This window comes from Spermophilus citellus, assembly GCF_964194105.1.
Source record: "Spermophilus citellus genome assembly, chromosome: 8".
NCBI classification, from domain to species: Eukaryota; Metazoa; Chordata; class Mammalia; order Rodentia; family Sciuridae; genus Spermophilus; species Spermophilus citellus.
The window spans coordinates 3,101,154-3,125,804 of NC_138189.1; the positions used below are offsets into that span (position 1 = coordinate 3,101,154).

General features: G+C 63.5%; 1 protein-coding gene across 2 annotated transcripts; it reads right to left on the minus strand.

Annotated features, from left to right (window-relative positions):
* Positions 1-388: 388 nt before the first annotated feature.
* On the minus strand, positions 389-24,615 carry CPZ (carboxypeptidase Z). 2 transcript variants are annotated; one of them, XM_081304157.1, is made up of 11 exons: positions 24,607-24,615; positions 16,510-16,542; positions 15,347-15,721; positions 13,196-13,408; positions 10,945-11,141; positions 10,415-10,576; positions 9,607-9,765; positions 5,951-6,086; positions 4,256-4,395; positions 1,181-1,280; positions 389-840 (listed from the first exon to the last, which is right to left on the minus strand). In XM_081304157.1, exons 3-11 carry the CDS (start codon positions 15,711-15,713, stop codon positions 473-475), a joined length of 1,842 nt encoding a protein of 613 aa, XP_081160283.1. In that variant the 5' UTR covers positions 15,714-15,721; positions 16,510-16,542; positions 24,607-24,615; the 3' UTR covers positions 389-472. The 2 variants fall into 2 exon arrangements, with proteins under 2 accessions (XP_081160283.1, XP_081160282.1); XM_081304156.1 differs by lacking the exon at positions 24,607-24,615 and adding an exon at positions 22,221-23,056.
* Positions 24,616-24,651: the final 36 nt, after the last annotated feature.

The following is a 24,651-nucleotide window of genomic DNA, read 5'->3' on the forward strand; positions in this document are numbered from 1 at the left end:
AGCCAGACTCCTCCCGTTCCGCCTATTTTTCTCCTTTGTCCTCCAAGGTACTCAGCCTTCAGTGGCAGGACACAGAGCTCAGCTCCTGCCGTGGCCAGGCACCACCCTCTCCCCCCAGCCCCTACCCTGCCTCAGTTCCCCCCCCCACGAAGCCAGTTTGTGCCTAGGTGGTCAGGAAAGGCCAGCTCCCAGTGGGCCCAGCAAAAGTGCTGTCTGTCCCAGCCCTGGTGCTGGGCACTCATGGGGCAGGTGGAGCCTCGCCAAGGTCCAGCCCAGGGACCAGGCTGCATGTCCACCCCCAACAGGGCCAGGCCCATCCCTCCCTGGACGGCCACTTCAGGTCTGACCTCGTGGTGAACACAACCTTTTAATGGAGCCACAACGGCTTTGTACCAAGTCTGTGCCAGATAAAACCACGAGCCCGGGCGCGGGGTGGGCCAGGTCTCCGCACCGTGGGGGCGTGGACGGTGCCCTAGTACTTGAGCAGCCAGCGCGGCCTGTGCGGGCTCAGGGACGTGAAGTAGGACCACCACCAGGGCTTGCTCCCGCCAGCCGAGGGCTGCCTGCGCGCCCCGAGGGGCTCAAGGTCCAGCTGCAGGGGCTGGTCCCGCAGGCCGGCACCTCCCAGCGGGTCCCGAGATGCAGGCGCAGTTCTCTGAAGTTCACGGGACAGCTTCTTGTGTCCTGTCCCCAGAGGCTGCAGAATGAAGTCCACACGGCCTGCCTTCCTCATCCGGAGGGGGATGGTGACTCTCTTCATGACTTTGGAGTAGCCAGGGGCTTGGGCGATGACGATGTGGGAGCCCGGGGGCAGCAGTCGCCAGTAGTCACCATCCGGGGCTTCAAAGAGAGGGAAAATGACTCACCAGGCTGCCCCTCGAGGGGGGCGCAGACCCCACACCTGCTCTGGCCTCTGCCTCTACCCGGCAGGTCCTTCCCACCTCTCAAAGCCCTGCTACGGACTCCTCGGAAGACCTCACAGACGCCCAGCCCCCCAAACACACGGGAGCACCCCTCAGCGGACTGGACCCCCAGCCACCAGGCCCCTGAGGCCGACGGAGCCCACACTGGCCTGGGGACAGACGGAGCACCCCGCCCACTGGAGCCAGCAGCCACTGCAGGCACCCCCTTGGCCCCTTTGTCCGACACGGTCCCAGGGGGAGGCCAGGAGGGTGCTCACCTGTGGTGACATCATGGCGGATGCCTTTGACCAAGATGCGGGCGTTCTTGACGGGTCTGCCAAATCTGTCCATCACCACGCCCTTGATGCCCCGGTGCACCTGAGAGGGGAGGCGCAAAAATGGGCTCATGCTCCCGGGAAGCCCAGGCCACCCGCCAGCCCCCTCAGGGTCTGGGGTCTCTGGGGAGCCCTCCGGTGGCGCCCTGCTCTGCCACCCTGGCTGCATGGTTATGAGGAGCGCCCTCCTCCCTGGGCCTCCGTATGCTCAGCAGTGAAATGAGGTGACAGGAATCCACCCTGGCGCGTTCCCAGTGTGTGCATGACCCTGCGGTTCTACCTGTGGTCTGCCTCCACCTCCTGGCCTCCACATGGAGATGACCTGGCCTGTCCACCTACTGGTGTGTCTGAGCCACCGCCCAGCCTCCCAGCTACAGCCGGCCTCCAGAGTTCCCTCAGGGCAGAGGCTCCCTCCTGAGGGCAGTGTGGGCATCAGGGAGGATACAGGGCAAGGTCTTGGACCTTGTGACAGCCCTGGAGGAGGACACAGCGCACTCGGCCCTGACGTGAACTGGTCCCAGCCAGGCCCCTCTGCTCCTGTGACGTCCAGTGCCACCGCCCAGGGCTCTCGGCCTTGGGCGAGCCACGAGCTTCTCTGTGCCTCATTTTCTCTACTATAAAATTGGGGCGGGCAAAGCCAGAGCCGCTGGCCATGCTGCAGGCCTTCCCTGCGCCCCGCTGCCCCAGGGGGAGCAGGTGTGGGGACTCCACCCAGGGTCGCCGCCCAGGTTCACCTGTGGGAAACCCAGGGCAGGGGCCATCAGAGCGGCCCTCAGCCTGGGCAGCCCCCATGACTCCCGACCCTCTTCACCCTCGGTGGCCTCAGGGGCCTAAGACAGCTGGACCCCGTGTGAAGGGCTCCACCATCCCGTCTGCCTGTGCTCTGGCCAGGTCCCCGCTGCGGAGAGGACCCAGGAGACGAGGACACGTGGGTCCTGATGCCAGGGTCTCCGCCTCCTGATCTGCTCCTGTGGGGCAGGCCACCCTCCCCGGCTTGTGCCCACAGGGGGACATGGGTGTCCACGGCCTGCAGCCCATGGGAGCGGACAGGGACAATCCCACGTGGGCTTGTTTAGGTGGACGGAAGGAAGTCAGGTCCTCAGGGGTGGGAGGTGGTGAGGACAAAGGGATCGCGTGACAGGCCATGTCACACAGCTCATCCGGGGCTGGCGGGGTACACAGAGTCCCCACCAGGCTTCAGGGCTCAGCCCAACCTGCAGTCTCCCCTCTGCTCTGCGGCACCCCTCCAGCTCCACATGGCTGTGCCACCCCAACCTCTACCCTCCGGCTTTGCCCCTCCCTCAGAGCGCTCTGGTCAGCTTCCACAGTCGCTGCCCCCCCTTCCAGAGACGGTCGCTGTCCTCCTGCAGGAAGCCCGCCCTGACCCCAGCCACACTGGGGGCCTCCTCGGGGTCCCGTGGCCCTGGGCTCCCTGAGACATTCCTCGGCTCCCCGCCCCAGGGGAGAACAGGCCGGGCACACAGGGGCGCTGCGGTGGCTCCCCCACACCCTGGGCCCTGCTTTCCCTCCCATCCAGCCCTCCTGGGCGGCCGGGGCGTGGCACTCTCACAGAGAGGAAGGCAGCCCTCCAGCCCACGGGCGCTGCAGACTCCCCGGCCTGCCCAGCATCACATGGAAAAGCCTCAATTGGCCACGACAGGCTCGATCCTTATCAGAAGCCTGCGCCGGCTCTGCTGGGGGGGCCGTCTCGGGAGCAGCCGCGCGCCGGCCACCCCCAGCCACACGCCATTAAATCTTCATATCCCAGGACTTCATGTGCAATATCCACAGAGCAATCCCAGCTGCTCTGAGACTCCTTAAAACTCATTTCCACCAGACAGACACGGGATGAAACGAGCACCTGGGGCCCATCTCAGGAGGAGGCCCCCGGAGCACTAGTGCAGCCACCAGTTAGGAACCTGAGCAGGGCGACATGCTCCGCGGTCACCTGAGCTGTGCTTTCCTCCTGCCCTGGTGCTCCTGCACAGGGAGGCTCTGCTCCCGACCTACCTGGAGAGGGTTCCCGATCTTTCTAGAAAGGAGGGTTCTTGGGGACTACTGGAGTTTGGGGACAGACAGCTCCAGGCGGTTGCTGGGCCACACTGGACCCTCTGTCTCCTCCTCTGGATGTGTCCTAGCCCTGGGGCCCCAGAGCAGCACCATACCTCTCCCAAGCCCACCTCTAAGTGGGCAGCCCTGCATCTGCCACGTGCTGTTGGCGCCAATTGTGGAGCACCCTGCATTCCCACTAGAGAGCTTTCTCCCCCAGGGCCGGCTTCCTACCGGGACACCTGGGCCCACAGGGGATCCGGGTGGTTCTTGCATATCGCGGAGGACATCCACCAACCCCAGGACCCTGTGGTCTTCCCCGTGGCTTCCCCAGGCCCCCTTGAATCTTGCAGCGCTTTGTCTAGGCTGCGCTGGGCGAGGGGGTGGGCACTGGGCACCAGGCCCCCAGCTGTTTGGGGAAGGCCTTGGCTCTCTGGTTCAGCAGGATCACCGTGGCTGTGTTCTCTGCCATCCCCACTCACCAGCTACCCACCTGTGTCCAGGTGGCCTTAGCCCTGGCAGTGGCTATGCCTCAGGCAGGCCACCTCTGGACCCAACCTCTGACCGTCCATTCCAGCCTGCTCAGGCAGGCCACGTGGACCCCTGCTCCCCTGAGCCATCACCTCATCCCCGCCCCATTCCCACAGCCAAGGTCCTCACTCCAGCCATAGGACCCCCGGGGGACCCCAACACCCAGGAGTTCTTACACGTGGCCCTCTCTGCCCAGCCCTCTGTCTTGTCCCCTGATTCCTCCTTCCCCAAGACATCAGCCACCTCCTCCAGGAAGGCCCCTGGCTTCCAAGGCTGGGTCAGTGCCTCCGGGCTGCCTGGCTCCCGCGCTCCCTCTAGGGGGAGACCCTTACTCAAGGGGAGTCTGACTAGGTCCCCTGGCGTCCCCACACCCTCAGGGCACATGGAGGAGGGGCTGGAGAGCCTGAGTGGGCGAGTCTGTCCCCAGGCCCGGCTCACCATCTCCATGAAGCTCAGGAGGGACTCCTTGTTGTTCAGCCAGAGCCCGTAGAGGGCCTCCTCCGGGGGGAACTTGACGCAGCCCAGCTCCACCGTGATCTCAAAGCAGTTGCTATGCAGGTAATTGAAGTCGGACATGCCTACGCACAGGGCACAGCCGTCAGGGCAGGGACCGGCGAGCACGCAGGTGCTGGGGACTCTCCCCGCCTCACAGACGGGCAGCTGAGGCACGGGCATGGAGGGCTCTCGCCAGGACCCCAGAGGAGGACTTGGAACCTGACAGGTTAGTGGCGAAGCCCACAGGCTTTGCGTCTCCCCGCCGTCTGGGGCGATTCCCCAGGAGAAGGCAGCGCCTGGGGTACACGGGCCCCTGCACCCCATCCACGGGCCTGCCCTGGCCTCAAGGCCCCAGGAGTCTGGCAGGAACAATGATGTCCATTTCCCTGGACCCTGGCCCAGCAGCAGCCCAGAGACATCTTAGCATCTCCACTTTCCCGGGGCCTGTGGGCCTGGGAGAGCTGGACGCCCGCAACCACCCAGCGGCGGCTGGGAGGACTGCGGCTCCTGCCCCACTCACTGGGCTCCAGTCTCCTGGCCAAGAGAAGCCACGCTGCCCAAAAGCAGGACTGGGTGGACAGTAGGATAAGGCCACCCTGTGCCAGGGGCGCCGGGAGCCCACGCTGTGGGAGCTCAGGGTCTCCTCTGAGCCCCCACAGTGCACTAGTGTTGTAACCCCCTGTCTGCAGTCCCCAAGGCCTTGCCACCCGGGACTCATCTGACCCTGCCCACGGGCCCTGTCAGCTGGGAGGGGAGTCCAATGGCCTCTATCAGCCCACCCTGCCCTGTGGGTCCTTTGAAGAATCCAGAACAGAGCCAAGACCCAGGCTGCCGGCCTCTGGCTGGGGTCAGAAAGCCCACGCATCTGGTCCTGAGAGAAGAGGGCCTGGGCCAGTATGGACAGCAAGGGGCAGGTCACCAGGGCCCTGCCCACAGCTATGCAGAGCTCCCAAGCAGGAGGAGTGGGCAGGTGGGGAGACGGGCTTGCATCCCGAGTGCCAGCCCCGCCACCCATGGCCGCCAAATGAGAGCCCGTCTTTCCCTCGTCCTCATCTGGAACAAATAACAAGTGTTTGGCTGGCACATGGGACACCAGCTACGGGAACACCGTGGGCTGGGCCTGGGGGCGCCCCCGGGGCATGCGGTAGCTGTGGGCCCCACACTGTCCCTGTGGTCCTGCAGCCAGGGCAGTGCCAGTCAGTCAGAATGCAGGTGCCCAGGTAAAGCTGAGGGCCAGAGAAATGACCAAGTCCTGGTGTAAGTCGCCCCACGGGCCTTCTCTCCGCACGCGTGCCTCCCGCGCACGCACAGATACGGTCTCAGAAAATCTTTGCTGTCTCTGAAAGGCTGGCCTAACTGGGGTCCAGGAGTGGCCTGCCCGCCCTCCATGACCCTGAAGGGCAAAGAGCATGGGCGATGCGTGGCACGTGACCCGGGGCTTTTCATAAGCCACAGCAACAGCCGCTGCGGGAGGCCCAGGGTGGCCCCCCACATCCCTCTGCTGCATGAAGACCCTCAATGAACACCAAGCCAGACCCCAGCTCTTCCCACCCGACCACCCGGCCCAGAGCTTCCCGGCCTCGGTCTCTGGCCTCCTCCCAAGTGGGTCCTGCGCCCACGGCCCCCGCAGAGCCGCACCTCCTGTGAAGCTGTACCAGTCCGCCCCGTTGATGATGCTGCCCTGCTTCAGGAAGTTGCCCCCACACCTGCCCTCCGACCTGTCCATCATCATAGGGTGGACGTCGGCGTAGGCTCTGGCCAGCAGCTTGAACATCTGGAAAGGAGACAGAGAGAGCTCTCCTCGGGCCAGGCCAGCAGGGCAGGGGCTCTCAGGTGCCCTCAGAACTGGGCAGGGCAGCAGGAGAAGGACAGCCCAAGGCACAGGCAGGACAGGGACGGTGCACAGGCTGGGTCCCCTGCAACCTCGGGGTAGTGCTCTGGGTCCCTGAATGGCACACCCGCTGGGCCACCGTCTTCTGTGGGGAGAGGGCACACTGCAGTCAGCCTGGCAGTCTACCCAGCTTCGTGTGGCCTGGCAGGGGCTGTGGCAGAGGCAGGAGGCTGGGAGTGGAGGTCGGAGGAGAGGCAGGACTTCTCATCCCAACAAACATACACAATCATTGTCCCCCACACAGCCCACAGGGGCCAGCCAGCACCTTCAGCTGCGGGGACTCAGCCTGCAGGAAGCCCCTCTCTGGCCACCACCAGCTGGCCAAAGCCACGTGCAGTTTCCACATATGGTAGAGGGACCCTGGACACACCTGTAGCACCTCCCACCCAGCCTGTGCGTGGCCTGGACACCTGCCTGCCCAGAGCTTCCCACACAGGCCCCCTCCTCTGAGGCAGGGTCCAGGTCCTCTCCTGGGGCAGGGTCTCTGTCATCTGTCAGTCCTGGGCTGGACATGGGGCCTGGCCCAGTGAGAGACCCTCCAAATGTGGGCCAGACTGATGAATGGGCGTCCTGCACTGGGGCTGTTGGGGCCCCGTGGCCTGGGACTCATCTGTTAGAAAGGAGGACACAGAAGGGTGGGTGGGTGGAGGTCAGAATGAGGTCTCTCCCTGGTGGGTTCCAGGGACCTGGAGCCAGGACCTGGGGTCCCCAGAGGGGATGCTGTCTGACCCCAACTTGTTCCCATGGTCACAAACCAGGCACCCCAAATCCACCCCACTGTCTTTGGCCCTGAGGTAGCAGGCCAGGACTGCTGCCCCACCACGCATGGACAGGACGCCACCACCCGGGGGCACCTGGGTGTCCTCCACGGAGGGTGCGTCAGGGGAGCCCTGCCACCCCACGAAGCAGCCGTGGGTCTGGGGTGGGTGTGGCACCGGGGCACTCTGCGCCCCAGGACCTCCCAGCCCTCGGTCCTCACCCTTCCTGTCCCAGGCCTGACCCTGGGCCCCGAGCCTCAGGCAGGGCACAGACAGACAGGAGGACCACAGATACAAGGAGGGGTGGACGGGCTGCTGGAGAGGGTGGCACGGAGGGGCACGGGGACCTGGGCACGGTCCAGGGCCATGGGGTACCCCTGCTGGGAGCCCGGGGGACTGCTACCCTCTCCCCGGGGGCAGGATCCAGCTCCAGGGCAGTGTGGAGGTGAGAGGGACGCGGTGGGCCTGGGGCCTTGGACATTGCCCAAGGCACTGGCTCTCGCCTGGGGCATCAGGGAAGTTTGGGAAAAACCCACCTCAGGACCCCGCCAGCCCCACCTCACGGCCCCCACCTGCCCCTGGGCTCTGGTCTCCACAGAGACCACTGCTGCGACGGCTGGTGGCCCAGCCTCATGTCTCCTGACCTGGGGGACTTGTTGAGGTGAACCTTCCCCTCGGGGCAGCTCTGCCCTCTGAGGCCATGGAGCTGAGCCCACGTGGAGGAGTGCCTGCTGCCCGCAGGACTCCTGGGCTGTCCGGTTGTTGCCCCTGCTCTCTGAGGGCACCAGGGTCCAGGCAGGGCCAGCCCTGGAGGCCACCCAGACCCTGGGGCACTTCCTGAGGTCTGAGCCCAGAGCCCAGCACCCCCTTGCCCTTGGCTTGTGCGGGTGTCAGTCGATGAATGCAGGGAGCAAGGGAGGGCGTGGGGGCTGGAGGGGAAGGACAGGTGATCCAGGTGACCCAGGTGACCCAGCGGACGCGGCTCTGCCGTCACTCCTGTGCTCAGAGGTGGGCTGCGGGCTCCTCCTGGGCCCCTCTGCAGGTGGCCCTGACGCCTGACACATGCTGCCACCTGTGCCTTCACTGTCCCTGGCTGTCCCTCGTCTGGAAACCCCCAGCTCATCTTGGGCCCCGCAGGGGAGCCCCTGAACCCAGGCCAGGCCGGGGCCCACGGACACTCACACAGCACACACGGGCACAGCACACACGGGCACAGGCACACACAGGCACAGCACACACGGGCACAGCACACACGGGCACAGGCACACACGGGCACAGGCACACACGGGCACAGGCACACACGGGCACAGCACACACAGGCACAGCATACACGGGCACAGGCACACACGGGCACAGGCACACACGGGCACAGCCACACACGGGCACAGCACACACGGGCACAGCACACACGGGCACAGGATACACAGGCACAGGCACACACGGGCACAGCACACACGGGCACAGGCACACACGGGCACAGCACACACGGGCACAGCACACACGGGCACAGCATACACGGGCACAGGCACACACGGGCACAGCACACACGGGCACAGCACACACGGGCACAGCATACACGGGCACAGGCACACACGGGCACAGCACACACGGGCACAGCACACACGGGCACAGGCACACACGGGCACAGCACACACGGGCACAGGCACACACGGGCACAGGCACACACGGGCACAGCACACACGGGCACAGCACACACGGGCACAGGCACACACGGGCACAGCACACGGGCACAGCATACACGGGCACAGCACACACGGGCACAGCACACATGGGCACAGGCCTCCGTAGGACGCCCTGCCCCGCAGCCTCTGCTCTCAGTCTACCCACCTGTCCTTCTCCTGTCCTCCTCCTCTCCACCACAGACTGAGGACCTGATAGCCTAGTGGCCGCCGGGGGGCAGGGTGGACCACCTACCCTGGTGGCCTCAAAGAGAACAGGGCCTGCAAGCCCTCAGCAGGGATCCAGGGGCTGGAGCCTGCCCACCCTGGACAGGGCCCTCCATCCCTGGACACTGCCTCAGGAGGCAGGGCAGCCTGGCTCGTGACTAAGCCTAGAGGTCAGGCCTGCCGAGGCCACACCTGGGGGCAGGGAAGGGCTTCCAGCATTCAGCTGATTAGCTGGGCAGATGGAGGGCTGGCCTGGGATGCGGGGTCACCAGAGGCAGGGTGGGTGTCTAAGCTCTGAAACCCCAGCTCATCTCAGGCCCGGCTGGGGAGCCCCTGAACCCAGGCCAGGCCGCAGCCCACCTCAGGTCACTGCCCCCAGCCTCAGTTCTCTGGCCCGTGCACTGGGAAGCACCAACTCCCACGCCGCCCTGTCCAGATCAGCCAGGGCCTCAGTGGGCCCCAGGAAAGGGGGACGGCAGCCAAGGGCTTGGGGTGGGCCATGCGTGCTGCAGCACTGCCCTCTGCTGGCCACGTCCAGACTTGCACCCTCCCCAAGGGTGAGGGGCAGGAAACACTCTGGAGGCCACTGGACATGGGCCCAGGAGCGGGAGACTGCTTCCTGCTGGGCGGGGGCCTTCTGGGAGAAGGGGGTCCTGCGCACAGAGGCCCCCAGGCTCCAGTGAGCCCAGAGCAGGTGGCACCGGCTGGCCCGCACCTGCCCAGGCTCCCTCTGCTCACCTTCTCGTCAGGCGTGGGGGAGAACATCTTCATCTCCAGAGGGTGCTTGGAGAAGTCGAAGGGGTAGGACACCACCAGGTCTCCCCCGTGCAGGCTGGCTGAGAGCACAAAGGGGGCCGTCCGCATCCACTTCATGATGGCCTTCGTCTCAGGAGCCACCTGCCCAGGGCAGAGGAGACACTTTCAGGGCCAGGCATGCCTGCTGACCACGCCTCAGGCAGACAGCCTGCCCAGGGCCCCAGCTGAACTCCGGCCCAGCCTTTCCTACTCTGTCCAGCGTCCAGCAGGCCCAGGTGGGCCTCCACCTGGAGCACATGCTTGCCTCACGGGGATGGGGGGGCGGGCAGGCCTTGGCAGGGCCAGATGCCCTCTGGGGCCTCTGCACTCTTGACTGCCCCTTGTCCCTGCACTGAGCATGCGATGCCAGCTGCAGGTGCACCTGTCCAAGGACAGCCAGCTCTCCAAGGAAACATCTGGTCCCACTCAGTCCCTGAGCACCCAGCACACAGCAGGTGCTCGGCACAAGCCGACAAAGAGCAAGCCGCGGGGGGGGGGGGGGGGGGGACACTGTCAGAGGTTCTGCCTGGGCCAGGCAGGGGCCAGGACTAGGTGCTTCCAACACATTATTCCCTGACTCCCACCAAGCCAGCAAGGCTCTCCCCATGGCACTGGGGCACACTGAGGCTCGGGGGGCTAAGGTGCCTTGTCCCCAAGGAAGGACGACCCAAGAGTCCCAGATAGCTAGGAGCCCTGTGGAGGCCTCAGCTGCACTGGAGCCCTGGGCAGGCACGGGTAGCAGCGCTCGTACCTTACCCCACCAGTAGTGCTCCGGGATGGGGATGTGGTCAGTGCGCGTGCCACGGACAGAGGCCAGCCGGTAGTATTCGGATGTCAGGTCCGGGAAGTTGCGGTTCAGGTCCAGGTTCTGCGCATTCTGCCTCCCACTCGTCCATCCGTTGTACCCAGCACCCTGCAAACACCAGCATCCCCAGGGAGGTCAGCACAGCCCGGCAACTCCTTCTAGACAGAAGCCCCGAGGGCAGGGGCTGAAGCCAGGAGCTGTGGGTCCCCTCTGGCTCTCAGCAATGGGCAGGGCAGCAGCGTGACCAGCAGAGCCACCCTGACCTCCTCAACTCCCACAATTTTCTGTTGTAAGCATCGCCTCCTCAGCACAGAATGATATGGGCCTGCCCAGCCCCCAAAGCAGGACCTGGCCAATATTGATCCCTGCCAAGTCCTTGTCACCCGGAAGTGTAGACACAAACAGACCCTCCGCAGCAACAAGGGAATGAGGTGTGTCGAGGGCAGCAGCCACCACCGGGTGTCAGGGACACTCACCTCTGCAGCAGCCACCTCATAGCCGTCGGGGTTCATGGAGGGCAGCAGGTGGATGCGGGTGGTGTTGATCAGGCGCTGGATGCGGGGATTGCCCAGCAGGTACTCGGAGCACAGGTACTGGGCCAGGTAGATGAGCATCTCCCGCCCCACCACCTCATTGCCATGGATGTTGCCAATGAGTTTCACCTCGGGCTCCACTGGGGGAAGAGGTGCCAATTTGGGGCATCATCTCAAACCCTTGGGGACCCCACTTAGCAAGGGTGAGCCAATGTACCTGCACCAATTCACACTTGTTTGGACCCAAGAACCTCTGCATGACGAGGGCTCCTGGAGGAGCCACCTGTTGAACTGATTTCTTACATTTAACCATAATTATTAGCATGACAAACCAAGGATACTACTAACATGATGGGTGTCATTCATTCCTGTGACTCCTTGATAGTCACTTTCTATGATTGTATGAGTCAAGCACATTGGTGCTCAGCTGGGAAGGCCGTTGTCCCTGGGAGGGATGGGTGGAAGGAGGGGTGGGTGGATAAATGGATGGGTAGATGTATGAGTGAGTGGATGGGTGAGTAGATGTGTGAATGGATGGGTGGAGGGATGAGGGGAGGGATGGGTGGATGAATGGATGGGTGGGTAGATGGATGGATGGGTGGGTGGATGGGTGGGTGGATGAGTGGATATATGTGTGGATGAATGGGTGGATGAATGGGTGGATGCATGGATGGATGGGTGGGTGGATGGGTGGAGGGATGGTGGGTGAATGGATGGATGGGTGGGTGGATGGGTGGAGGGATGAGTGGATATATGTGTGGATGAATGGGTAGATGAATGGGTGGATGCATGGATGGATGGGTGGGTGGATGGGTGGAGGGATGGTGGGTGAATGGATGGATGGGTGAGTGGGTAGTGGAGGGATGGGTGGATGGGTGGATGGAGGGATGGGTGGGTGGATTGTGGGAAGAGGAGTCAATCAGGCCTAGCAGCTTGTTTGCTGCGGGACTGGGCAAGTTGCTACTCTTCTCAGAGCCTCACATTGCTCACGTGGAAATGGTGTCTCTCCTCAGCTCCGTGTGTCCCAACCCTCCAGCCATGGGAGGGAACACTTATGTCCCTTGATCTCCAGATCCCAGGGTATAAATGACCAGGAGGCCTCCCATGCCAGTCACCTCCCTGGGCCCTCTGCAGGTATGGGAACAGGGCAGGTCTTGGAGATGGGTGCATCTGGGTGGCCTTTCACCCTTGGCAGGAGACAGGGCTTTGGGGCTCCTGCTGGACACACTGCCTAGGCCAACAAGATGCAGAGAAAAGGCCCTGAGTCTGTTACCTACTTGTGAAGCCCAGGGCTGAATGGGGTTGATTCTGGGTTGATCCTGCTGACCAATGAGGCTGGGGCACGGGGATGAGGAAAGACCTGGACCCAGTGATCCCCAGAGGCCTGTGCCCTGGATGCTCTCAGTGCTCAGGGTGGGGGGACCACATGGTCACCCTGGCCTCACCCCACAGGAAGCAGGGCTGCCCAGCCAGGAGGCCGAGTCTCCCCTAGATTTTCTCATGAAGCCAGCTGGGGGAGCTCTTGCAGCCTACAGCGGTGCAGAGTGATTCCTAGCTCCCTGCAAGAACAGTGTGACCCAGCATCTTCCACACTGCCCTCTGCTGCTGAGCACAGGCCTGCATGCACATGGACAGGGCTGCTCAGGAGGAGGAGCCGCACCGTCCACATCGCCAGTTGGGCAGTTGGGCAGGGCAGAGTTTGGACAGTGACCAGGACCCAGGCTGCACAGACCTGGCCGGGGCCTGGTGCTCAAGGGCAAGCCTGGGACAGCAAGGACCAGGGACACAGGACGCCTGCCAACAGGTGAGGCCAAGCTCCCGCAGCCAACGCAACCACCTCCCCCACTTGCAGCTCCTCGGGGACCTGACCCCCAGCTCCTAGAGAACAGGCCTCTGCCTTCACCGGACCCCCGCGCTGCCGCTTGTTTTAAATTCCTGCTTGGTCTCCCGTCCATCCCTCTAGCCTGTGTCCCTGTCACCATGAAGAAAGCTCTTTTCCCGTCACCAAGTGCTCAAGTGTAGTGCACCCTGGGGAGATTCCCCAGGGGATGTGGCCACGAGCCAGGCAGAGCCCCAAGTCTCCTCCAACCCTGATCCCCAAACACGGCTCCCCCAGCTGGTGCACCCCAAGGCCCAGCGGCCCAGAGCCCTTCCCCAGATGCAGAACCAAGCCCAGCCCCTCCCTGGCACTTACTCAGCTCATGCTGGCCAGGGCGGCCCGAGAACTCGATGACCAGCAGGTCCTTGCCATCGAAGCTGCGCCCGATGCTATAGGTCTTGGCCACCTGGGCACAGCGCGTCGCAGTCCGCTTCAGCACCCGCACCATCTGGGCGTAGGAGTGATGGGCGAAGCGGATGAAGGTGGGCGGCAGGCCCGAGGGCAGGGCCTCCTCAGCCTCCAGGTCCCCTGGGGAAGAGAGGGTAGTGGGTGGCACTGCCCGCCTGCCAGCAGCCACTCTGTCTGCACCCCAGCCTCCCTGGCACTGTCTGGGGACAAGCCCTTCCCCAGCACCCTCCCTCCCCACCCCCACACACCGCAGTGACCTGCGGGTGGGAGCAGCGTGTCCCCTCGGATGGCTCTGCCAATCTGCTTCTGACTGTAGTCAGATTCTTGTAGTAATACTTATATCACCATCCACAGCGAGGACACGGCCAAGAGGCACACGCAGCCCAGCAACAGCATTCCCCGGGCTGGCAAGATGTGGGGACGGGGTGAGGACTCCCAGTGCAGCCGGCAGCAGGGACTAGGGGCCTCCCCTGGGGCACCCAGCACCCCAGCACGTGGCAACACCTTCAGCCCTGTGCCCTCGAAGCCCATTGACACCCTCTGAACCCTGGGGCTCGCCCGCGGGGCACCCCGAAGCTCTCCCTGGTCAGCTCTCCCTGGTCAGAGCCAGCATGAGTTAGCAAGCACAGCTCCAGAGGTTCCCTATGGCCTGCCTCCACTGCTGCACCCACTCCCGGCTGTCCACTGTCAGCGCCTCCACCAGGAGGAGGGCAGGGAGGCACCCGGGCGGGTGCCAGCAGGACCCCCTGCTCTCCCTCCCTGGAGCAGAAGCCCCAGGACACCAGGGACCCTGCGCAGCCCCGATGACCCCGCCCAGGGCAGCAGCTCCCTGCAGGCCGCCTGGGGCCACAGTTGCTGCGGCCTTCCCTGAGTGCCACCCTGGCCTGCGGTTTTGCCTCTGCTCAGAATGGCTGGGAGGAAGGAAGGCAGGTGGAACTGGCAATTTAGTGGTGGAGATGCCCAAAATAACCTCTCAGCCTCCTCCTCGGGCTTCCCCAGGGCAGGGGCCTGGCCACCGGGGAGACGTCTGGATTCTTTCCCCAAACCCTAGCCTCAGCAGCTGCTCGCCGCCCCCAAGCAGACAGCTCCTTGCCACCAGCACAGCGTCCCTGGGCCGCCTCTCGCACTGTGCTGAAGCCGTCAGCCTCCTCGGGGAACGCTGGGCTCCAAGCACCCGGTCAGCCCTGAGCCCCCCACGCCCACCGACACGTTACCAGACACATGTCTGGGGCCCTCCCCAGCCATCCACCATGTGTCAGAGTGGAGTCCTGTACACAGGAGGAGCTCAAGATCTGCTGAGGAATGGACACATCGGTCCATCCACCAATGACTGGCCTGGGTCACTACAGCTGAAGACTGTACCCTCCCATCAAGCCACGTCCACAGGAGACTCACTCCTCACACAGGAGGCCCCCCAGTCAGTGTGGCCACAGGCCAGCTGGTCTCTCAGGATCCACTCCTACCCACCTGGGGCACACAGACCTGTACCCCCACAGCATCATAGCCAGGTAGCCTCTGGGACCCCCGAAGGTGCAGCTCACTAGCCCAGAGTTGCCCATTCCATCACCCAGCTGGTTCCCAGGAGGACGGGCCCCCTTCTGCAGCCCCCTCCTGCCTCCTGCTGTCCACAGGCCCCACAGGGCCACCTCCAGCAGTTCTCTCCAGGCCAGAACCCCTGGTGTGGCCTTCCCGGCCCAGCAACCCCAGGTTCACCTGGCAGCCCCCCGAGGGGCTCCCTGCCCACCGCAGCCCAGGTGCATGGCCGAGCACTGCAACTTTCCAGGGAAGCCGCGGCCAAGGACTCTGTCCCCTGGGCCACCACGCCCATGTCCCATCTGCTTTCTGAGCACGGCCACCTCCACTGGGGGCCCCTTCTGGGCCTCCCCAGAGCACTTGCCCCCCCCTCCCGTCACTAGGCCTCCCATGAGCCTGGGTCCATGAAGAGGTGGGACGTTTTGTTGGGGGCTCTTCCTGGCACAGAGATGGTCCCCGTGCCACCCCCTTGGTGGTTCCGCTGAGTTCCCGCAGAGCCTCGAGGACCCTGTGGCCCCCCCTCACCCCGGAGCTTCTCCAGAGGGTCATAGCAGCCTTCCTCCTCCCGGGCAAAGTAGTGGGCGCAGTCCAGGAAGTAGGGCCAGGCCATGTCGATGGCGTCGAAGGCCGGCTGACAGGCCTCCCGCAGGCCCTCGCAGACGTGCTGGCAGGGTCTGCGCACACGGCTGCCCTCGCACCGGGGCGCCAGCACGGCACAGCCCAGCAGCCGCAGGTCAGGGTTGCACTGGCCCTCCAAGAGATGGTGCAGGACGCTCAGCAGGATGTACTCGGGGCTGGACTCCACCGCCTCCCGCGACCGCTGCTCCAGCAGGTTGGGAAAGGCAGTCTGGGTGTAGGCGGCGTCCGCACAGGAGCTGAGCTGCAGGTCCATGCAGGTGGCTGAGGAGGCAGGGTGGGCAGGTGACATGATGACCTCAGCCCAAGAGGTCCACCCAGGGCCAGGGCCGCAGGGATGGGGCAACCAGAGTCTGGCACAAGGCATAAGGCTTTGCCTGTCCTGAGTCAGGGATCAGAAAGGATGGGTGGTTCCTGTTCAGCTTCTCTCTGCTCAAAGCATTCTGTCTGGGACATTGGCTTTCAGGCTGGGGCTGCTTTCCGAGTTCTCGGAAGTCTGGGCTCTCCATGGAGAATACACCAGTCGCCCAAATCTGGCAGGACAGCCTCGGCCTCTGGCACCAGACCCCTGGCACATTCCTGCGTACCTGGGACGCTTCCAACAGCATCCCTGGAGATGGCCCTGCCCCACCCCTTCACTAAAGGACACTGGGACCAAGGAGCTCACCAGGCCCACAGGCCCACAGAGATGCACCAGGGGGCCGGGGTGTGGCCAGGGTAGAGCACCTGCCCCCCAAAAGAAAGCCTGTCACTTCAAGGCCTGCCCTCAGCCCTCTGGAGCAGACCGTGGGAGGGACCAAGAGCCAGCAGGTGAAGGAGGGAGGCAGGGGACGTCTGCAGAGCTCGGGCAGCAGAGCAGCTGGGCAAGCTGCTCTGTGGGGCAGGTTGGCCCTGGGCTTCCTTTGTCCCCTCAGCCGCTGAAGCCAGAGCCGAGGTCTGACAGCAGCACTGTCCCTCTCTACCCGCTGCGGAAACCTGGGCTCAGCTCTGAACGCTCTGGAGCATGTGGGGCGGCAGTGACCTAGGCCTCAGAGGGGCGTCCAGTACCGTACCGCTGTCGGCTCCCGTCGGCCTGCGGCATTCATCTGCGAAGAGATGCACCACGGTTAGCGTCCTGCTCGGCCACCCCAGGCGCCTGCCGCGGCACCAACCTCAGCCCATCTTCACCCAGCGCTCGCTGGGGGCCAGGCTTCTCTCTGGCCAGCTTCATCTCAGTCCCCACTGCGCCCCCAGGGCAGCAGGCACCCTGCTACCAGGTGAGGACACTGGGCCTGAGCTCAGGAGACCTACCTAAGCAAGGCCCCCGGTGGGGGGTGGGTCCCAGGAAAGCCTCCAGCCCCACAGCCCAGGACTGGCCAGCAGTGTGCAGGTGGCCCTGCTGTCCAGGCTGAGCAGCCTGACCTAAAAATACCACCGAGGTCAGTCTCAGCCCCCCAAGGCTGTCACCCAGTGCCCTGAGTCTTTAACAATCAGCCCCCAAGGGCTGCACCCCCATGCTACTAAAAGTCCCTTCCAAAAGGACATCTAAGCACAGGCTCCTTGTCCTCAAGAACGCCCCAGAGTGTGGGGTGACATGCTTGCTGGAGTTGGGGCCCCTTCCCAGAAAAGGATCCGCACATATTGTCCTTGCAACCGTGGGACCTCAAGGGTCTCCTCAAGGACCTTGGCAGGGCCCGATGAAACTCACGCTGACCAGTGCACCTGCCAAGCCCCTGGTGTGAGCAGGGCCAGGTGCTCGGTGAGCGCTGAGGGGGAAGGAGGGGCTCTGCGGAGGGACCTCGAGTCAGACTGCAGCTGAGCTGGTTCTGGATGGGGCTGGGCATGGGGTTGGCTGCGTCCCCACCTGGCCTGGGAAGGGAAAGGCAGGCTGGGTGGACAGACCAGCCAGGACCCAGAGGATAGGCTCCCTAGCAGGTGTGGGCACGTGGGCGGGTGGGCACGGGGTGGGAAGCCCACGAGGAGGGGCAGGAGGCTGGGTCCAGAGGCAATCTGAACGAAAGCCGGGCCTGACCGCGAGGCTGGCAAGGGCACGGCCACTTTGTTTTCTCAAGACCCAGGGCGTGAAAACCCAGCTGAACTCAGCACCCCGTGTGGCCCCACAGGGGGCTCTGGGCTTGCCCACTGCAGGAACTCCTGACCCCAGGGGACAGGCCACCATGGTCCCCACGATCCCCACACCCACCAGCTAGCCCAGCTCTCATGGGATGACAGCATCTGTGGCAGGACACCTCCCCCAGGCCACCACAGACCGTGCTGCTGCCACCCTAGCCACTGATGACAGGGGACACTGACACGTCCACGGGTGGACCTGGGTCCCCAGGAAGACGCCTATGACTCATGGTCCCTCCTCATCAGCCGTGCAGCAGAGGACCTGGCCATGAGCCACAGGGGCAGGCAGGGCAGGCAGCCAGCCTGGACGTGGGCAGCTCTGGGTTCAGCCCCCTTGCAGCAGGGGCCCGGGCAAGCCCCTCTCCTACAGTGTCCCCAGTCTCTAGGGGACTGTGAAGACTCCAGGAGACCTCGGCTCAGCGCCCGGCACAGGCCCGGCCTGGAAGGCACTCCGTGGTTGGTCACTCCCGTTCCTGTCACTTGGCACCAACCCTAAGATGGCCAGAAGCTCCCGGGTGTCCTAACGGGCTGGCCTCCCTAGGGAAGCATGTCTGGAAACAGCACCGCTGGGTGCCCCCTGGCAGAGAGGGCTGCAGGGTGCCCATCCCCAGGCCCTGGATGCCCTGCCACACACGTGGGGATGTGCAAAGCAACTTTCATCTACAAATCCACAAGCAGCTGTCAAGGGGGCTCAAGTCACCTGGTTGGCCACCCAAGTGGCACAAGGGCCTCACCCTGCTCTCCTCAGGCAGGTGGGACATCTCCATAGCCCTGAGAGTTCCCAGACTCACGCCGTCATCACCCCCTGCAGAGTGACAGAGGCTTGGAGCATCACAGCATCATCCACCTGTCGGCAACCAGTGACGGTGGGGAGAGATGGGAGGACCACCCCAGGCAGGCACTGAGTCACACCTCCAGGCCAGGTGTGAGCAGGGACAGGGGTGAGCAGGCCCAGGAGTGAGCAGGCCCAGGAGTGAGCGTCCATCCCATTCAGGGCCAGGTGTGAGCAGGCCAGGGGTGAGTGTCCACCCCTGCAGGCCAGGTGTGAGCAGGCCCAGGTCTGAGTGGGCCAGGTGTGAGCATCCACCCCATTCAGGCCCAGGGGTGAGCAGGACCAGGAGTGAGCATCCACCCCATTCAGGCCCAGGGGTGAGCAGGTCAGGGGTGAGCGTCCACCCTGCAGGCCTGGCAGCAGCTCCATCTGGCACTACACTTTCCAGGTTCATCCTGGTCCAGGACCCACACTCTGCAGAGTGGCTGTCTAGTCCCTTGTTGAGCTTGGACTGAGGCAGATGCTGGGAGTGGACATCAGCTCAGGACGAGGCTCATCAGGTGGACACTTGTGCCCCTGTGCTCTGCTCCGCCCTGTCCCTCGTCCCCTGGGCCTGGACTGTGCACCTGCTGTGCACTGACAACCAGCTGAGCGTGGGGACCTGGAGACTCATCCCGAGGCTGGCAGAAGGTCAGTGAGTGGAAGAACCAACCTGGGCTTGACCTGGGGCTCCGCTGGCCTCAGGAATTTGAGGTGAAGACCCCAGGAGCAAGTGGGCATCCACCCCCACACCTGCCTCTCAAGGCCAAGTGCCTGCTGAGGGCTCAGACCACAGCAGGGGTCAGATGAGGGGATGCGTCCTGGTGTCCCCTGCTTCAGGTGTCCCCAGGCTATAGTTAAGAAAGCTAGGTTTAGGGAGTAAGCCCCAGGCCTGGGTCTGCTCACTGTGCGTGAGATGACCGTGCTGAGGTCCCCCAAGGCGGGGGCCAGCAGGGCCTGGCCCCGTGAGTGCTCAGCACAGCAGCTTGGGTCAGTGGGCAGAAGGAGGGACCACCCAGGCCATGTGGACTCCAGACAGGGGGCTGGCATCTGCCAAGCTGACCACCCACCACAGTAAGAGAAAGCAAGGCCCCACGGTCTGGAGGCCAGGACCCAGAAGCCAAGCCATGAGCTGGGGACTCCAGGGGTCACTTGGCCTGCGGCCACATCACTCCAGCCTCTGCTCAGGGCAAGCACATGACGTGCCCCTTTCCTAAGGTCACCTGTCAGGGACCTGGCGCTCCCCCAACCCAGTGTGCTTCATCTTAACCAGGTTTCTTCTGCAACGACCCCACTTCCCAGTGAGTTCACTCCTCAGAGACTGAGGGCTAGGACCTCAGCTGATTTTTTGAGGGGGACACTATTCAAGCCATAACAATGAGCAAGTGGGTGATTCTCCAGCCACCATGGAGCTGGGATGGAATGGAGGAGGGACCCAGAGTGGTTATGCAACTTGCCCCGAGACACACAGCCAGTTAATAGTGAAGCTGGGCCTCGCCCAACTGGCGTGGACTCTCTGGGCCTCCAATTTTTGTCTACAAATCAAGGGATGGACCAGACAGCCCAAAGTCCACCCTGCCCATCCCAGCACCTGCCTGCTCTTGTAGCCACAGAATGCTGAAGCAGGGACACCTGGAGCACTTTGTCACCAAGCCCGCCCACCACCCATGCAGGCCCACCCTGCACACGTGACCCCCCCGCAGCCTTGGAAACAGAGGGGCAAAGGGCAGCCCCAGAAGGATCTGCATCCTCACTGCCAGCCTGGCATCCCGAGCCACAGGTGGCTACTGAGGGCCTTGAAACTGACACCTGTTGGGAGGACAATACACACCAGCGTCAGAACAAGAGGAAACGTCTCAGAAGTGATTTTATATTAATGACTAAATATTAGAATGACCTTTTGGATGTGCTGGATTAAAATTCTTGTTATAAAAATTAATTTCATTCATTGCCTCCTTCGTGTGGCTGCCAGAAAACAACCCCGCTTGCGTGGCTAGCGTGGCACTCGCCGATGGTGGCCATCCGAGAGGGCAGTCCCCTGACTGCTGCTTTACCGCAGCCCACAGTGCTGTGACACCTCATGACCACAAGGAGGCAGTATTTCTTCAAACCGGGGATGGAGACTGAACTCAATTCCTTCCCTCCCTCTTCACTGGACAATAGGTTGCTCCTCCTGGTCAGGGTCTCCTCCAGCAGAGCAGACACCTGAACCAACTCAGGGAGGTCGCCAAGTGGAGGAATCAGGGCTGGAAGCCAGGACCAAGGACCCGTGAGCATAAAGGCACCTGGGACCCCAGGCTCCCATGAAGCCCTGGAGTCCTCCACCAGGGAAGGGACCGTGAGCAAGCAGTCCAGGCTTGCTGTGAACCCCCAGGCACAAGAGAGTCAGGGTCACGGCAGCCTTTGATGCCCACACTGCCCAGCCCCACGCACATCAGGCCACTGTCTATAAACTCCCACGCTCCTCTGGAAGGAGGGGCCTGGAGGAGGAAGGGGCTGCAGAGGCAGCCCTGATCTGTGTTCTCAGCCCTGGCAAGGACAGAGCTCACCTGCCCACCCTGCAGGAAATGAAGGAACGCAGGCACTGAGCCCAGATGGAGGTGGCTGTACTGCTCCTGGGTATGACCAGGAAGGCTTCCTGGAGGTGATGGGGGGAGGCCCTAATGAACTGTGACCCCAGACCTTCTCTGAGCTTGCAGGTTCTAGAAGCATCTCACAAGCAGGCACAGTTCATCCCCAGGCTCAGCAGAAGGTCAGTGAGTGGGAAGAACCAACTTGGGCTTGACCTGGGGCTCTACTGGCCTCAGAGGAATTGGAGGTGAGGACCCCAGGAGCAAGTGGGCATCCACCCAACACCTGCTTCTCAAGGCCAAGTGCCTGCAGGGGGCTCGGACCACACCAGGGGTCAGATGAGGGGATGCGTCCTGGTGTCCCCTGGCTACACACACCTGGGCTTTCTGCAGTGAGCCGGAGGAAAGAGCGAGAGCAGGGCCAGAGGTGCCAGACAGTCAGGGGCGGCTGGGGGAGGGAGGAAGAAGGAAAGGTGGGGGAGACTGAAAGGGGCCTCGTCCCCTCATGCACTTGGCAGGTCCAGGCAAGATCTCGGGTGTCCACAAATCTGACACCCATTGTATCCAGGCCTCTGGGGACCCCAGCCCTGCCGAAGCAGATGTCTGCGGCTGATAAGGCCCCGACGGTGGGGACTAGATGCACCCCAACTCTCATTAGGCAGGGAAATTGGGGCCCACTCCTGGAGGGGAGGCGTGGCCAAGACTGGGCCCAGACTCCAGGCCCAGCTGGAGGACCTTCTCAGGTGAGGTCAGCACAGGTGCGCCTCCCAGGGATCCCAGAGTCCTGCCCAGATCCCCCCAGAAGGCCCGCAGCCCCTCCCACCCCTGGGCCCACTTCCGGAGAAGCTGCAGTCCTGTCACAGCCGCGAGCTGGGAGGGAGGGATCAGAGTCCGAGTCCCGCAGCCGCCAGAGCCCTCCCGTTCCTGGAAGGACAGGCCTGGGACGGCCTCTGCCCCGAAAAGTCCTGGCACCTGCTGGACGGGACCCACCTGCGGGACCCCGCCAGTCCGCTGCGCCCCCACCGCGAGGGCCTGTGCCTGGCCTGGCGCGGTGTCACTCCGCTGTCCCCGCCCACTGCTGGGGCGCCCGGGTCCCAGCCTCCAGGTGCTGGAGAGACCCGCGCCCCCTCCGGGCAGAGGTCCCTCTACTGGTCCAAAGTCACACGGAGTCCGCTCTGGGGACCTTATGGCGGGACCGCGGTCTAGCGAGGGACGCGGGGAGAGTTCCCGGGTCGGGGCCCGCATCCTCCCCGGGGCGCGCGGCGGGCCTTACCGGCGGGGTCCGAGGGGCGCTCGCCGCACCCGGGCCGCGCGGCGGCGGAGGCCAGCAGGGCCAGCGCGGCCAGGAGCAGCGGCGGCGGCGGCGGCATGGTGGGCGCGGGCGCGGCGCGAGGGCGCAGTGATGTGGCACTTGGGCCCGCGGCCGGGCTGCGCGGCTCGCCCCCGCCCCGCCTCTGGGGGGGCGCCCCGAGCGCCGCAGGAGTCGGGTTACAGCGGGCAGGAGCCGCGGAGGGTGCGGTGGAGAGGAGGACGAGGAGGAGAACCGCAGACAAACCGCCCAGGGGGGGAAACCCGCCCCCTCCGCGGGCGACGGCTTCTCCTCGGGACCAGCTACCCCACCTCCCGCCCGATGGACAATCTGAACAAATTCCCTGCAGAGGCAGCCCCCACCCCTGGGGCCTGGACGGGAGGGTCTGGAGGCCATGGCACCCCAGCCAGCAGCGAGCCGTCTAATCGCCCAGCTCTAGGCCCCCGCAAATGAAGAGGGCAGAAGGGTCCCCACAGCCCCACCCTTCCCCCTCGGGAGGCAAGTGTGTCCACCCCGAAGGTCTTTGTGGAGGAAACACTTAGGAGACAGGAAGGGAGAGGCGGCCCCTCCGTGGCTGCCTTTCTCTCTGAGCTGTCTTCAGCCCAGGCTGAGAGAAGTCCCTCCCTGGGTTCCTGCTCACTCACAGGGCCCAGCAGACAACTGGCCCCCTCTCATCAAAGGAGTGGACACCTGGTCCAGGAGTGGCCTGAAGGCCCTCTACTTACCCCTGACCTCGACCAGGAACCAAAGGCAAGGTCATGGTGGAGGGAGATAAGCCAGGACTCCTGGGTCTGCACCTAGGGAGCCGAGGACTCTTCGGACCGTCCTCAGTCTCCTATTCCATGCCACACCACCTTGGAGCCACCCCCCTGGGAGATCCCCAGGGCCTGAAAGACCCAGAAGCAAAGGTAATCCTGAGCCCTTGACTTGGCCAGGCTGGAGCCTCTCCCTCCTGGGAAGGGGGTCCATCATGCAGCTGGACAGACTCTGGCTCCTTCTGGCCACTTCTTGCTGCCCCAATGGTATGGTCCAGCTGGTGTGCCATCTGGATGCACATCTGAGCCCTGGGGCCAGGACTGCCCAGATCCCAAGACTCATAGCCCTGTGGTGTTCCTGTAAGGGTCCGGCGAAGCGTCGGAGAAGGAGAGACCACACGAGACTAACTCCATGCAATGGCAAGGGGGATTTTTATTAGAGGGACCCTTTCCAGCGCGCTGGGACTCTGTGCTCACTCAAGAAGGGAAAGCAGCCCAGAGCCCAGAGCAGAGGTCAAGCAGAGCTAAAGTACACTTTTTGGAGAGGGCGGGGGGCTTTGCATACATCAGAACAAATCATCATGAGGCGCGGGAAAATTGAACAACAATTCTGATACGTGATTAGTCCATTCATTGGTGGGAACAGTTTGGGCAGGGGTGATTGGTCACTTCCAAGTGGGGCACACATTCAAACTGATTGGTCCTGGGGCCTATATGCCTACGTGCCATGCTACCTGGAGCCCTTAGCTATTAAACAACCAGGGAATCAATGGAGATATTTACTGAGCAGCTCCCGCATTGTCCTAACAACTTACAGGTTCTGGGGATAGCAGAGGAATTGTAACAATAGGCTTTTACCTTTTAGCCCAGGCCTTGTAATCTAGAAGCTTTACAATGCCCTAGTCTTTTACACTTTAACTCAGACTTTTGCAGCTTAGAATCAGCTTAGAAATTTTACCTTTACATTCCCTGCTGAGACATTCGGCCCAAATGATCTTCAGGGGCATTTGCCTTTGTGGGCATCCTTGGACAACTGTCCTGGGCAGCTGGGAGGCCAGGGCAGAGGTCAGTGCATGGATCCTGGAGTCAGATGCCACTCAACTTTGGACAAGCCACTTAGCCCAGAGGCTGGGTGATGGTGGTACCCGCATGAGACAAGTGCGTCCAGTTTCCATCCTGGGACAGGTTTCGTCCCTGTGTGCCTCCCTTTCAATAACAATGGGCCTTGGGGGCAGGGAGGGTGGCCAGCAGACCTGCATTCCAGAGTTGCCAGAGCCTGGGGCCGGCAAGAAGTCACGTGGAGTCCGGGAGAGCACAGCCCCTGTTAGTCCATCAATTTCCAGTCAAGGTGAGCCAGTGTCTGCTATAGGAGCCCACAGGTGGTGGTGGCCTGTGCTCCCAGCTGAGATAATTCCTGCACATGCACTCACACAGGGTAGGTGCCAGGAGCATGGCAGGGTGCCGGGGCAGGGACCACACCCTGGGACAGGGCAGCAAGAGAAGGGGCATGTTACTAGAGACCCTGAGGGGACCGGGTGGTATCTGCCTAGGGGGGCAGCAATGTGGGGTGGGGCTAGAAGCTGGGATTGGCTCACCTGGGAAGAGGCAGTTCTTTCAGGGAGGTGCAGAAGCATGAGCCC

Coding starts and splice junctions, on each gene's coding strand:
- CPZ (XM_081304156.1), bottom strand. CDS start 22,317: ATGCCGCCGCCGCCGCCGCTGCTCCTGGCCGCGCTGGCCCTGCTGGCC. Junction 13,409..15,346: donor CCCTCTGGAGAAGCTCCGGG/GTGAGGGGGGGC, acceptor TCTCTTCCCCAG/GGGACCTGGAGGCTGAGGAG. Junction 10,577..10,944: donor ATGAGGTGGCTGCTGCAGAG/GTGAGTGTCCCT, acceptor TGGTGTTTGCAG/GGTGCTGGGTACAACGGATG.